General features: G+C 36.7%; 1 protein-coding gene across 1 annotated transcript in view; it reads left to right on the top strand.

Moving 5' to 3' along the window:
* The window catches only part of rfx6 (regulatory factor X6), a 31,295-nt gene that overhangs the window by 3,649 nt on the left and 11,444 nt on the right, over positions 1 to 16,202 (top strand). Inside the window, exons 3-7 of the mRNA XM_002938298.5 lie at positions 2,402 to 2,525; positions 4,591 to 4,652; positions 7,398 to 7,475; positions 8,630 to 8,657; positions 12,928 to 13,035. Coding sequence (XP_002938344.3) covers positions 2,402 to 2,525; positions 4,591 to 4,652; positions 7,398 to 7,475; positions 8,630 to 8,657; positions 12,928 to 13,035 — 400 coding nt within the window. The remainder of the gene's footprint in view (positions 1 to 2,401; positions 2,526 to 4,590; positions 4,653 to 7,397; positions 7,476 to 8,629; positions 8,658 to 12,927; positions 13,036 to 16,202) is intronic.

Genomic DNA, 16,202 nt, shown 5'->3' with positions numbered 1-16,202 from the left:
TTCAAACAGCACCAAGCACATATGTAATCCCTGTCTAGGTTGAAGAACAGGAAAAATAGCAAATAATATTTTTATATTATATTTCTTTTCGAGAGCTCACAGATATTAGGAATATAAAAGGGCTCAGTATCAATGAAAAATGTCCAAAGCCATTCCTTGCACTACCATATTGTTGCTCTGGGTATCACTGCCTTTGCACTGTCTTCTGCTACAAAGGAAGTGCATCTATTGCTGCAGGGGAGCCCTGGTAGCCCCAGTATCCTCATGGTAGGCCTGTATCAATAGACACACCAAACTTACTCCTAAAGAATCATGTACACTTGTATTTTAATGCATTTAATGTTAGGCACATCACCCCCTTGCTGATGTGATTATGCTGGCATTAAAGGACAAACCCCACACACAAAAATTTAATCAGTGAAAGGCCTCTTCAAATGTTTCAATACCTGCCACTCTGGTTGTCCAGAGGTTAATAGTAAGGCTGCAACATCCCCTTTAATCACTTTGATGTCCTTCTCCTCCTGTAGCCCACTCGGCCCGCTCCCTTGGGAATTAGCTTTGACTTCTGGCTTGTGGGCATGCTCAGTTGTTCTAATCTCAGAGTACTAAACGTGTCCTCCAGTCTAGCAGCCAATGAAGAGATGGCATTTTTGGTTCCCATAGAAATTAGGCTCTAGCTGTCTGCTTCAATTTTTTTCTCCTAACTTTCTCTCCTGAGCTCAGCTCAAACAAAGCAAAACTTTTATCAAAGACAGTTCTGCCTATGTCAGCCTGTATTCTTGATGAAATGTATGCTGAATAAGGGTCTGTGTGTGTGTATGCTGTTTGCAGATTTAAATGTATCTGAGGAAAAACGGCCACCAGGTGAAAGCTGCTATTTGCTTTAGGGAAATGTGATGGTGCTGGCAAACGGAGGGGATATATGCAGTACACATGATGCCATTTGGGTGGGGGAGATGTGCCCAACTGATACACATTGTAGGCAAATGAAGGCTTTACATGTCCTTTAAGGAGAAAAAATGCTGAGTAAAAATCATGGCACACTTTGCACATTACACTAGCAGTAAGTAAACAATCGCTATGTAGTTGAGAAGTTAAAAATATTGCTATACAATCTTTGTTTTCAGAACAATTATATTAAACAAATAATGTGTGTTTACACATTGATGCTATCTTCCAATTGGTTATCTGCCTTCCTAAACACAGGACTGTGGGACAATAGGATCTCTGTAGAGCAACATATACAGTATCTTAGTTTTTATGACAATGCAATGTAAATCATATGTGAATGATGATATCATTATTAAATACAGGAGATGATAAAAACTTTTCAGATTTGTAAACAACTACAGTAATAAAGTGTTTCTTATCAGTATAAGTGATTACACATCCATGACATTTTCTCTATGCAATATGTAACAGAGGGCCATAGCGTAAATATTGTAATCATAAGCCACAGCACAGCTAATAATGAATAACATTTCCAAGGAATTCTTTTTGTAATAGAACAGTCGAGTCACCAAGATAAAGGGCATTACTAAAGCCATTAACCATAGTGATACTGAATAGCTAACTGGATATGCTAACGGGTTTCTATGGGTACATTTCTGCCCTCCTGCACCTTAGATAAAATTATTTAGGAAAAAATTTAAATAAAATAAAAAAAATAAAAATAAAAAAGAATCATAAATTAATTTCATTAAATGTTATTCTACTTCTTTCTTAACATCTTGGTGCCCATTATGTAATGTTATATAATAACATTTTTAAAAGAAGCCGGGTTCCACTGAATCCAGGATTTGGCTGAATTAGAGCACTTTTTGTGGGATTCAGATCTGGCAGAATCCAGAGTGACTGGCTGACCCATATCTAAACGCAAATTGGCATGTATAAGCACTGGACAAAAGAAGGCGACAGTTTTTGTAGATGCATTTTTAGTGTTAGGTTTTGAATTTGCAAGAATTTTTTGGTCAGTGCTTAAATGAAGTGCATATTTTTAAGCAGCATGCCTAAAATTTGCAAAAGCACATGCAGTATAAATATTGTATTTTATCAGCCTAATATTCTAGGGCTTTATTGTAATTAATTCAAATGCAGTCAGTGCAGCCCAGCAACTTGAATTAATTAGCAGTTTCCCTGATTTTAAACATGATTTGGTTACCTTAGCAAATTAAGCTATATCAAATGAACCAGTGTTGGATTCAATAAAAATCATTATGGCACATTGCTCCACACGCAGGGTTTCTGTCCGAATAAAAGAACTATCAGTCCTGGTGCCTTATTATGTTGAAAAAAGTGCCTGAAGCTATTAAATGCTTGAAAGTTAATGTTATTGACTCAGGGGTTTGTATGTGAAAAAGAAATTGATATTAGCTATCCATCTTAATTTCTTTAATTGCAGGCTTGAGGAGAACTATATTGTATGTGAGGGAGTTTGCCTGCCTCGATGCATACTGTATGCCCACTATTTGGACTTCTGCAGGAAGGAGAAACTAGAGCCAGCTTGTGCAGCAACATTTGGAAAGGTATAATACTGCTCAATGGAAAGGTATAATACTGCTCAATGGAAAGGTATAATACTGCTCAATAGAAAGGTATAATACTGCTCAATGGAAAGGTATAATACTGCTCAATGGAAAGGTATAATACTGCTCAATAGAAAGGTATAATACTGCTCAATGGAAAGGTATAATACTGCTCAATGGAAAGGTATAATACTGCTCAATGGAAAGGTATAATACTGCTCAATGGAAAGGTATAATACTGCTCAATGGAAAGGTATAATACTGCTCAATAGAAAGGTATAATACTGCTCAATGGAAAGGTATAATACTGCTCAATGGAAAGGTATAATACTGCTCAATGGAAAGGTATAATACTGCTCAATGGAAAGGTATAATACTGCTCAATGGTCAGTATTGGTTGTAGTAATTAAATGATGCTACTGCACCTCAGTTTTAAGATAATGCCCCAGATCTTCATCTGACTTAAGACCACGGTTCTCTGCTGAAATATGAAATTTCGCCCCAAGCTTAAACTTTTTAACAGGCTGAAACTTTTTTATTTCTAGATTTGTATGAATTTTGCATTATCCATTCTTCTGTTTTTTAACAAGATGCTCACTCCATGCTGATGAGCAGCTCCTACCCCCACTGTACTTCACTGTAGGTATGGTGTATTTTAAGGGGAGCATGGCATCTGATTTGGGCCTCACAAAGTGCTTTAGAAGTTTGGTCAAAAAGCTCTATTTTGGTCTTATCAAACAACAAAAATATTACCATGTCAACTTTAATGTTTTTTTTGGCAAATTCCAAATGTGATTTTATATGTTTTTTGAATAATGGCATCCTTTTGCCAACCTCCCATAGAGGCCATGGTTATGCAGAGCTCTTGATATTTTATTATATATATATATATATCTGTTCCTTTGACGGCATTCACCACTCCAAAGCCACACGCCGGGTGCTCACCAAAAAATTATCCACATAAGATCAGTTGAAAGCACTCACGGCTCAATATACTTCAAAATATCAAAAAATAGATTTTATTAGTGTTGAGCAATAAAATCTATTTTTTGATATTTTGAAGTATATTGAGCCGTGAGTGCTTTCAACTGATCTTATGCATATGTATATAAATATATATGGTCTTATACTATAAGTATAAGCCTCGCTATTGAACTCTTTTTAATTGTTGGCCTCACTCTATCTTCTCTCACAAGTTTCCTTCTTGTTGGCACACATTTTAATGTTTTTTTTCTACGTAGTATCTGGGTGGTTTGCTATATATATTCCACTTCCAACAGTTCCCTTTGGAACATTCAAAGCCTTAAATAGTCCTTCAGATTCTCCACATAATAAAGTGATCTGTTAAGTCTGAGGGTCTTATGCAGAAAAAGCAGCAGTTATTTTAACAAATATCGCTGAAGACATTTGTGTCCTTTGTGTTTTTAACAACACAGGAATGGAGTACTAAAGCAAACAGCACAATTCAGTTATTTTCCTTTTCTAACACAAACAATAATTAGCTAAAAACTAATTTAGTTAAAAAGTCAGGGCTCTGACTTTCAAGTCGGAATAAGATCTTATGGCACATATACCATTAGTGGTTATTAAAGCAGCCTGGCACATAACATCTCTGTCTGTGTAGGCAGTAAAATTCAGTACATAGTGTTTGTTACTGAATATCAGCTCACAACACACACACTCACACGCATCTACTGAGAAGCCAATATGACCCCAACGTTTTAAAAATGTGTTTGTTTCTGATCATTGTTGATTCCTAGGGCAATTAAAATGCCAGCCCCTACTAACAATTACATAATATTAATTAGAAACAGCAACTTACTAAGTATCTATGGCAGGTAATGCTAGGTGGGCGCTACTTGGGAACAGATAAATCAACATATATGGATTATACCTGCCTACTCACAGAAGCTAAAATGTTAGCCTGAACTGGCAGTTGTAGCATAAAACTAACCAGAAGGGATGTAGCACTTTTCAAAATGTCTCTCGCTCCTTTAAAATGAGTCAAAATAAAGTTTTCAAAACTCCCAAATTAATATATACATATTTGTATTTATTTTTTTAGACAATTCGACAGAAGTTTCCACTTCTTACCACAAGGAGACTTGGGACCCGAGGCCATTCAAAGTAAGAAAATAATTCATGGCAAAAATAATTTATTGCACGCAGTCTCCAGGTCTTGGCCTGGTTTAATTACCTGTCCTGTATTATGTTTTCTGAGGATATTAAGGCAATTCTGTTTAAAACTTTAAAACTAGTGATGAGCGGATCTGTCCCGTTTAGCTTCGCCAATAAATTTGTGAATCTTTCAAAAGATTTGTGAAATGGCGAAAAATTCGCCTGCGACTATTCTTTTGACGCCTATTCTTTTGCGACAATTTTGGATGTTCGACTATTCTTGCAACAGGTTTGGCCGTGCGACTATTCTTGCGACAAATTTTGGACACACTGCAAATTTTTCTGCTGCAAATTTTTTCATCCGTTTCGCGAAACAATCCGCCAATGGCGAAACGTGGAAATTCGCCGCGAATCCATGCCTGCCGAAACATTTCACCCATCACTACTTTAAACCCATTGTCAAACACTAGAAACAAGTGCAGCAGCAACAGCTTACAATTAGAACACACCAGGTGACTGCTGCAATGAGAAAAACATGGATTCTATTTAGTTATGAGTATGGTATGATTGTGTACCACTAGACTAACCACTTTTCATGTTCATTATTTTTGGTTAATGCTTTATTTTAGGCGCCAACTCACTTGCTGTGACTTGCATAATCCTGTTGGCCTTCCTGAGAAGATCCATTATACTTTTGCTCTGTTGTAGCAAACACAATCTATCATATTTTAGTGGGGACAAATTGCTCCATAGGACACTAAATGTATTGTGCTGTTCTTACTAGAATTGTAAATCAGGGGAGTTATAAAAAAGCAATGGAATAATGTTAGGATCACAAGGGGATTTGCAGTAACTATGTTCCATTTGTCAAAAAGGTGATATAATTTAGTTATTAAAAAAGTGAGATTTTTCATTTTAATTGGAAAAATTTCTGAATGCAAAATGTGCAGAGTGGACCGAAAAGTTACTCTTTTAAGTTTATCATGCATGAAGAGTTTTGATTGCCAAGATGTTTCCAGGAAAGGGTTGTGGAACTAACAAATAGAGAATAACATGAAAATTACTTAGACGCAAAGTAAACAATTACTTACTATAAAGAAAGCATGCCAAGGCTGCACTTAATTCCATCAGGGTCTACTTTTCTTTATCAGGAACCAGCAGAATAGCTGCCAGAAACCTATGGCAAGATAGCATCATGGTCACACTGTGACACCAAGGAAGACAGATTCTCTAGGGCCTGTGAAGTGGGGCAAGGATGCAGTTGGAGTTGGGCATTGTTATAATTAATGAATAATATCTGGATCAATAAAGGGACTCAAAAATATTGCCAGAAAAAAATCTTATGGCCGTTGAACCTGCAGGGCTGGATTTGAAGTATGGGTGCCGCTAGACCAAAGGCCTTGCTTGCCCCGTGGCCATGGCCACCACAATCTCTATCTCCGCAGCTTTGAAATCCTCCCCTCCTGACCTTCACCCCATACCTGAAGCGCAGCACCAGCAAAGGCGATTTGCAGTAGTGGGGACTGGGACAGCTAGAATGTTAAAAAGCTGTTGAGATCTTCTATCTGCCCTGTCCCCATGCCTCCCATACAGTCTTGCCGCCCTACACCGGGCCTTTGCGGCTTTTCCACAAATCTGGGTCTGTGCACCTGGGTGCTCAAGCCTCACAGCCATTGTTCTTCCTTATTCTCTATTTTAGGATAATTGCTTGGTTCAGGGTTACACTGTGGTTTGTGGGGCCTAACAGAGCTGCCCCCACACCCCTTGATGGCTTTGTATATAGATATTGCCATATTTGTAGCCTACACATACTGGGAATCAGTAAGAAAATAGTTCTTACAGTTTTCAGGTACTGTAGTGTTTAACCTAAAGGAAATTACACTTTCTTTACAGTACATTATGAAAGATCAGAACTTTGGGGAAATATATTAGATGCTATATATAAATACGCATGGCTAATGGCTATGAAAAATGTTTTACTACACATTTTACTGATTATTTTAGTGGCCTATTCACAGTGATCTGCATTTCCAGGCAAAACACTTGTTGATGCGAGTGAACTCATAGAAAACCTTAGTAACTGAGTCTCCTCAGGTTTTTCAGATGACGGATGAAAGCTATCACCTTATTTATTATGAGTGATTTACCATGTTGAAAAAAAACCAATATGACAGCTGGCCTTATGATAACAAATTATTGCAAGTTTGTGTATAGCTTACTCATATCATTCAGCTTATCAGTCATTGTTTGTGGCAGGGTGTGATAACAAGAGATCTATGGGATGTGGACAAAACGTGGCCATATGGTACAGGAAATCTGTAGTATACTTTTAAATGAAAAGCTATAAATACATGGCTGTTTACATTTCTTTTTATGGTTAATAATACACATACAAAAATAGGAAGGCACAGCAGTCCACAAAATATTCTGACAGTTTTATTATTTTCCATGCCAGACACAATATTAGTAAGCCTAGTGCAGGATGTGATGTTTAGACAGGTAGTTTTGCAATTGCTTATTTAAGGCAAGTCTCTAGTACAGTATGTAATGTTTAACGCTATGACAAGCTGGGCATTATGATTTCCCCACATGAAACCAAACTTTATTTTCCTTGTCAAATTATAGCTGCACCATATGTCCCACTTTTTAATAGTAACGTGATAATAATCACATTAAACTAATGTTTAACAAATGTTTAGGACCATCTTCACATATATGATAACTGACACCAAATATGCACTTTTGGCCTCTCAGGTACCACTATTATGGAATAGGAATCAAGGAAAGCAGTGCTTACTACCATTCAGTTTATTCTGGAAAGGGGTTGACAAGGTAAGAGAAAGAGATATTACAAATTTAATGTATGTCTATAGGATGTTGTGTGTGTATGTGACTTTGTGAGTTTTGTGAGTTTTTTACCCACGTAACTTTTTTATTCTAGGCAATCCCTTAAATTGGTATAAATTAGAAGTTCTTTGTTTATAAAATGGCGAGGCTAAGGGGCAGATTCATTAAAGTACGAGCTCGAATCCCGAAATGGGAAAAATTTGGATTGGATACGATAATTTCTGATGATTGCAAATATCACGAAAATGCTTACGAAAAAAACATATTAGTCACAAAATTTTCGTATCCGAATGATCATAAACGGCGGGAAAACCTTTCTGACTTTGATCCTTCTGTGCATGATTTTGGAAGCCTCCCATAGGACTCAATGGCACTCTTCAACTCTAACCTGGCCGAAGGAAAGTCGCAGAAAATACGCTCAGTAAGAAAAAGTTGTATTTGGAGCGATCATACATTAATAAATCTGCCCCTAAGAGTCTCTTCTATTCATGTTAAATAATACAAGAGTTAACAGTTTTTATACATTTTTGCACATGGAGCAGTGCCCAATCTGATTATGTGCTTACTAGTGTGGATAATATATGTACACTGTACAGTATGCCTCAAGTTTTTTTTATTTCAGTGGCCTATTATATTTCCCCCCTGAACTGTATTTTAAGCTAGGAAAATTATCAACTGTATTAAAAACAGAGAATGCAGAAATCATTACTTTCAGAAGAGACATGGGCAAGATAGTGGCCCCTGCTACATGAGCTGAGTACAGGGGAATGCCTTTGCTGACACAGATAGCAATATATATTTTAACAAGAGATAAGTGTTAAAATAGTTTTAGACATGGTAATACAAAATTGCACATGAAAAAGAACTAGCCTTTATATCTGGCATGAACCTGATGGTAAGTTTTATTTTTATGCCACCCATATAATGTGAGTTCCACTTGGTTACCATTTAAAAACAGATGCAAGGGTTGTGCCCACATTTAGCTTGTGCCAGGCTCAATATTATGTGTTGATTTGTGGCAGGCAAATAAATGATACATTGTCGCAAATATATTTTATTGTAGTATTAAAGGGTAAACTGCACTGCTGTACATTTCTTTAAAGATGTTTGTCATAAAAAAATGTCTTTTGCCAAAATAGGTTTTCTGGCAGCAAGTTAAAGAGCGAGGTAAGTTACTGAAATTTTTTTCTTTTGTAATTAATATTGAATCCTAAGAAGCAGTGTATATACAGTATACCTATAGGGAAGTTACTGTTTAACTTCATATTCAGAATGCCTTCATTTACTGTGACCACCAGTTACTAGAATAGAAATATTAATTTAACTGGTGCAATCTACACCTTTTCTTACAAATCTCTGGCTGTAGACCTGAAACTAAGGAAAACACAAAGTAACAAAGGTGCGGGATCCGTTATCCAAAATGGGCCCATTATCCAGAAAGTTCACAATTACGGGAAGGCTATCTCCCATGGAGTTCATTTTAAACAAATACTTCTAATTTTTTTAATTTTCTAATTTTCTTTTGTATTTTTTATAATAAAACATTGCATTGCATTTGATCCTAACTAAGCTGCGTGAATCCATATTAGTGGGTATATAATCATATTGGTTTTATTTATTGTTTAAATTATTTTTAGCTGACTTAAGGTATGGTGATCCAAATTAACTAATAATATGGAACCCCCTTCAGACCATCTCCAAAGTTTTCAAAGTGATGTTTAGCCTTAGTGATTAGAAAAACATGCATGGTACTCAACCTCATCCTTAAACCTGTATGTAAAAGTAGAATTTATGGGACTTATGGGAATATCTATAGAAATCAGCTGAGATGACCTCTTCAGCAAATAAATACTAATTTTAAAACCTATTAATACTCAATACCTGAGCTTCACAGAATTTCTCATTTGTCTTTTACCTTTCGAAATTACAGCCTTCCATCCATGAATTAATGTTCAGTAATATCCATTCCCCGGAATCCTGTTATTCAAAAAGTTCCAAATTGTGGGAAGGCCATCTCCCATACAGCCAATAATAAATAATTCTAATTTTAAAAAATGATTTCCTTTTTCTCTGTGATAATAAAACAGTACTTTGTACTTGATCCCAACTGAGATATAATTACTCCAAAACAAAACAATCCTATTGGGTTTAAAAAATGTTTAAATGTTAATAGATTTAAGGTATTGAGATCAAAATTACAGGAAGACCTCTGAAAAACCCCAGGTCCAGAGCATACCTGTATAAATAAAAGACAGAGATTACTCTGGCAGTGGGACATTTGTCAGATTAAATAATTACATTAAATGAATTAATTAAAAGTTAAATACTGAATCAGAAGCAGTTTTTCCTGCACAGTGGGGACTGCGGAGACTTATTCCCTCCCCACCAGAATTGACCCCTTTTGCCTACAATGCCTAACCAAGAAAAAACACTATGACACCAGGGCTTTTCTTTATGTGGGTGGAGTTCGGCCACAGCTTTATTTCATAACATAGAACAAAACAGTCCTTGCCATGTAATACAACTTTTCCAAACATCGCAACAACATTTTTTTTATTTAACTGTTTCAAACGAATGCCGGCCACTGCAAAGCAGTGGGCATGTGAAAAACCCTCAAAACACCACCAGAAAATAATGGCCAAGGACTGTCCCCCGCCATTTGCTGTGACAAACCGAAATGTAAATTATACAAAAAAAAAACCTTTTTTTTTTTTTTTTTTTTTTGGAAAGCCTGCAAATAAAATTATTTAAAGCATGCAAATAACAGATTATGCCGACCAATGGGTGTAGCTATTTGCTCTTAAACAGGGAGGGAGGGAGGGAGATGCAGCTCCGTGCCTGCTGTGTGACCCCTGCAGAGAAAACTGGCAAGCAGAAGGGGAGGGGTGAGTAAAAGCTGCTTTCTTTCCCGCCCAGTAAGCTGACCTCATTAACTCCTTGTTAGCTGGAGGGAAATCCTATGTAGCTCGGCTCCCCAGTCCTTCAGCGCTTTCTTTAGGCATTTCAGCGCTTTCCAGGACTATAAAGTGCACCAGGGCCATAACAACATGGCGCTCATTGGTATAAATCACATTCTGATCCTGTGTCATGAGGGCACACTATAAAACCAAGTAATTAGAGCAAAGGTGCCACTGCTCAGTCAAAGGATTAAGGGACATGGGTGAATAAAGCAGAAAGGATTATGAAACAGCTTGTCACTAGGGGTCTGGGAGTTAGTGGGAAAAGGAAGGGCCCCAAAACAAATGTTACACTTGGAATATGGGCCTTGCATTACACTACTGTCCCAGTGGTAGCTGCACTTCACAATAGCTGAGTATCCAGTTAATGAGATAAGCGCACACACGGACAAAAGCTTTAGTGTAAAAAAAACTACAACTTGTGCTCATATTTACTTTCATTAACTCTGTGTCCTTTCAAAGTCTAACAGTATTTTAAATGATCCATCATTTACACTGACAAAACGTACATACATAAAAAGCATTCTTTACCTATAACCTTTTTAAAGGTCATTTTCTATTAGTTTATTCCACTGAAACATTATGAATGGTAATATTATCTTTACCGACTAAGTGTTAATTAACATTTACAAACATATGGGGCTTTTATTTAGCAGGAATATGTAATTGCAGTAAATGTATGCCAGATAAACATTTCAGGAACATAATGTAAATCCATTAGTTAACTGAACAATGTAGACTTGCAATTCTCATTAGGGAGACCATTACAAGTGAGCTATTTCATGCTTATCTTTTAATACAACTAATGGGTTATTTGTGCAATAAAATCAGTTTAATTACATGTTTTATCAACAAACAGAGAACTTCTAATGTTTACAGCTAATTGATCAACTATAGAATATTGATTTATCAATTATTTCTGCTTACCCAAATTTTTTATCAATATAGAATCTTAATACGTTGCTGCTGTTTTTGCTTCACCTAGCAAAATCACTTATGCTGTATGTAATCTAAATTGAGTCCTGGAAGGTAAAGCTTTGTAATCTGTAATAGGTTTCACCCGAAATGTTGTGTATTTTCCCAGTATTTTGGCTTTATTGTGGACACTAGCTAGATACTGTGTTAAAATGTCCACATGATGCAGTTGGGGTTGCAACCTTTCTCTATTCATAAAACTAAGTGGTGTGGGGGATGATGTAAAGTGGTGTTTGGATTATGGAGTGGGGTTGTGAAGTAAGTAAGAGGTCTATAGGATTATGTTCAGGATTCAGAGTTCTACTGGCAACCTTAGCCCTGGTACAGATGCACCCCAGTTGCAACACACACTTTCCAAAGTGGCAATAGTGGCAATTTCCACATACATGTGCAAGATTAGCTTTTGATTGTGTTCAGATGCACACAAAGTTATCTGAGCTGTGTTGGCACATTGGCAAATGCTGTGGGATGCTAAGGAGCATGTCAAATACTATATTGAATAGTATTTTATAACAATATATTCTGCAGTATTTTACAAAAGATGGGTGTCAATATGCACTCAATTTTGGTCCCTTATAGTGATTTAACCTTTCACTTCTGTTTATAAATAAAGCAATGACACACAGATTTTGGGTGCCTGTAATTGTTATAGCTTAATTGATCCCCTAAGAAACTGCCACCATAAGTAGAATTAAGTCTGTTAAAGCAGGAGTGCTCCTGCTTTAATAAATAGCCCCCTAAGAAAACTGCCCAAATCTTCGCACGCAAGGGTTTTCAGGCATTTCACATTTAGAAAAGCAGACTGCTAAGCAGCAATAAGGGTGGGGACAATTTCAGGCAATTTAGCACGCTAAGCAGCACTTACACATGTACAGTAGTTAAGAAAACATTAAGGGGCAAAAAGTAAATGTTTTGTTTTATTTGTTTAGTTGTATAAATGAGAACAAAAATTAGCTATTTGCAATGTAATATTCTTCATTGTACAGTTATTAAATTGCAACTTTTAATTGTGCATAGAGCATTTTTTAAAGCCTACTAAAGCCTACTACTTTAAAGCCCTAAAGGTGGCATATTTGCCTATGGATTACAAACAATGCATACTGGTACAAACTATAAAATGCGTAACCTTTCCTCTACTGGTGCAGGGGGTCACTACTTTCCAGGTTCATGAAAGCTACAATAAATTAATGAAAAGCAAAACCATCTGCACAGAGGAATAATTTTTTGCACTGCACATATTTTGTCTGTTAATGAATTTTAATATATTCTCCTCTAAATGTAAATTATAGAGACAGCATTATTGCTTCAATGAATCAACACCATGTGGAGAAAACGTGTTCTATGTACTTATTCTTGTTGAGCAAAATTTGCCTCTGTACAACAACCAGTCAAACAATAACTCTTGCACTTAGATTGTTTTGAATAATTGATATGGTGTTAAGCTTTCATTTTTGCATAACATCCTGTTTTATATAAAAATAATTTGTTATCTGGCATTTATCCAGGGTGGCTTTACAAGAAAATACTCTCTTAGTTCAAAGACTGGAACATTGCTGCCGGAATTTCCAAGTGCTCAGCATCTTGTCTTACAAGGGTGCATATCCAAGGAAAAGGTAGGGTCTAAAAATAGACACTGTGCTCTTATCCATAAGCTGCAAGAAAGGTGTCTATAATGCTCAGATTTGGTTGGACAGTTTGGCCAAACAATCTGGTAAAATATGACCTGTTATGAGGACCCTCAGACTGATAATTTAATTTAACAGTATTTACTCTCAGATATTTTCTGTTAGAACGATGAATTATCATTTGCAGTTTCTCCTTTTGAGCAACCTATCTCATGGTCATATTATTTATCATTCAAATCTAGAAACCTGGAAAAATAAATGGAAGTGTTAAAAAATATATAGTTATAGGGATTTTTATTTAAAAATTAAAAACATTTACAGAGCAAAACAAAAGCATAACATCAGAATAACACTATATAATATATAGTTATAGGATCTCCTGTCTGGAAATTCAGTAACCAGAAATTACAAGAAGGGCATGTCACATGTATCCCTATTCTGCTGCTCAAGGAAATCCTGCCTGATTTCCACTTTTTGACACTACAGTAGTCCTGTGACACTATAGGAGCAGGTACACTATAACATGGTGTGCCTCCACCCAGGGTCAGAACAGACTGGGCTGTAATAACCCAATCTAGGAACCTCTCTGATCCATTATCACACACAGAGGAAAGTTTTATTTGGAGAATACTATAGTTTTATAAAACTTGATATTTCAGATTGTTGGATCTCTGAACTGCTTTGGTAGTTTCTTCAGAGCCCTGAGAAGGACTCCTTTTGGCTTTCTGTGCCCTGAAAAGAGCAGCCTTTGTTCTTCAGAGCCCTGACAATGACTTCCTTTCCTTCTGCCCCCTAAACAGAGCAAGCTTTTCTGACACTGGGGTTTCCCACTGACTCTCCACACAGTAATATCTGGGACCTTACAGTATCTTTCTCTCACTCTCCCAGCACTTCCTCTGCAGACCTTCCTTCCTGTCAGCTTACAGGGGTGAACCCCTCCCTCACTGTTACCACAAAACAGATATTTACAGCCTCCCTATGCTCATACTGTATAGTCCATTTTAAGCAAATAATTCAATTGGGTTTATATTATTTTCTTTTTCTCTGTAATAATAAAACAGTACCTTGTACTAGATCCAAACTAAGCGGCATGAATCCTTATTGGTGGCAAAACAATCCTATTGGGTTTATTTAATGTTTAAATGTTTTTTTTAGTAGACTTAAGGTATGGAGATATAAATTACTAAAAAAATATGTATTTGGAAAACCACAGGTGCCAAACAGATAATCAAGTAACTGATCTTATTTATATGCACTATAGGTGCAAATAGTCTTAAATAAAATATAGGTGAAGGTGATATTGTTCTTCTTGCTCTTTTTATATTTTGTCTGTTGCCTCTTACAGATACCTACAGCCACTCATGGCCCAACCCCTCACCCATACATGCAGCCCTTGAGCCCTGCTCCCTCTGTGCCCAGTATATAAATCTGGGAAACTCCTGTAGAGTGAGATTAAGTTTTGATAATTATGCAAAACACTAAAAAAGTTAAGGCGAGAACTGAAAATTGCACATTACAAAGTGCACAGCAGTGGACCTAGGCACCACCATCACCACAGTTGTGCAGTCTTTATAATGCACAAACAAAAGAAGATATTTGAGTACATGGCCTTTACAAAAATTAGAGGAAACATTGCTCTGGTCTATATATTGCCTATCCAGGTTACTGTCTGCATTAACAGACACTATGTTGGTAGACATACAGAGTGAATTTGAGCATGACAATGTATGTATGTATGTATATCTTTATTTATAAACTGCTACTTATGTACGCAGCGCTGTACAGTAGAATACATTAATACAAACAGGGGATTATTAAGATAATAATAGATAAATACAAAGAACAACAATAAATACAGATAGATACAAGATAAATACAGTTGCAATAAGTTAAGAGTCAAAGACACAAAAGGATGGAGGTCCCTGCCCCGTAGAGCTTACAATCTATATGGGAGGGTATACTCACACATACACACATATCCATGGCAAAATCTGCTCTGTGTGTCTGCACACATGACCACACGATGTGGGCTGAGTAGAGTGGTTAGGCTATTTTTTGGCCCACTTTATATGCAAGCCAAGAAACAGCTACCGTAGCCTAAGGGCTCTGGCGCATCGCGGCAGGGCGATTTGCGCGAAATCGCACCGCCGCGTCTGCCATCCCGCCGGCGACTTACATGTTCGCCAGTGGGATGGCAGGGGGAAGGCAACTCCCCGTGTGCCAGATCCCTAAAGGAAAAGTAAATTTATTTATTTTCCACTTCTCTGACTGAACAGACCAACTCCCCAGAATGACCCAGTATAAGACAATTCAAAACCACATAGGGCAGATTTGCCAAAATTTGAACTTTGATGGTTTGAATTTTATTCCATTTACTAAATAATTTGCTGTCAGAAAAATTTTGCAAGTTGACATATTTTTCAAATCAGTATAAAGTGTCAATTTTATTATGTTACCCCTTAATGAAGGCCATAGGAAGCAAGCTGAGGGATGTGTGCTATATCACTTGCACATGAAGCATTCCAAGATCTTGTAGGTGACACTCACTTGCTGCCTACATAATGCAATCAGGCCTGTAATTTAGTAACTTGCAAGCCCAATTGCCACACTGTGGGATTAGGCACTAAAATAGTGTCTCAATATAACTCCAGTAGTGAGTGTATTTCCAGGTCACGTCAGACAAATAATCAGCAGACACAAGTGAAAAGAAACATTATTTGTCCATGCATGTTTTCATTTAAGAAATGTTTCTTCTTTGCTTAATGCATTTCCCCCACTGTTTTATAAGCAAACTTAGACACCAAATTCAAGTGACTAATTTATAACCTGCTGTTTGGTTTCCTAATCCTGATCTTTTCCCAAAGGATTCATTATCATGTTACTCAGTTACTCATTAACTGACTTTTAACCAATAACAAAAAAAGGCTAGCAAATAATTATAAAGCTATAGGAATAAGGTTAGTGGCACACATGGCTGTTTATTGGCTTTTTTTCTGACACACAGACTCAACTTATGAGTAGAAATTTGCGAATCTTTTGTGTTTTGGTTCACCAAAAAATTTGGAAAAATTTGCAATGGGCACAAGTCAATAGGCATTTTTCCCTGGGTTTTTTTTGTCTAAAATTTATTAATGTCAAGAAATCAGTGGGTGTTT

Source organism: Xenopus tropicalis, chromosome 5 (assembly GCF_000004195.4).
Source record: "Xenopus tropicalis strain Nigerian chromosome 5, UCB_Xtro_10.0, whole genome shotgun sequence".
Taxonomy (NCBI): Eukaryota; Metazoa; Chordata; class Amphibia; order Anura; family Pipidae; genus Xenopus; species Xenopus tropicalis.
This window is presented reverse-complemented; position numbering and strand designations above follow the sequence as displayed.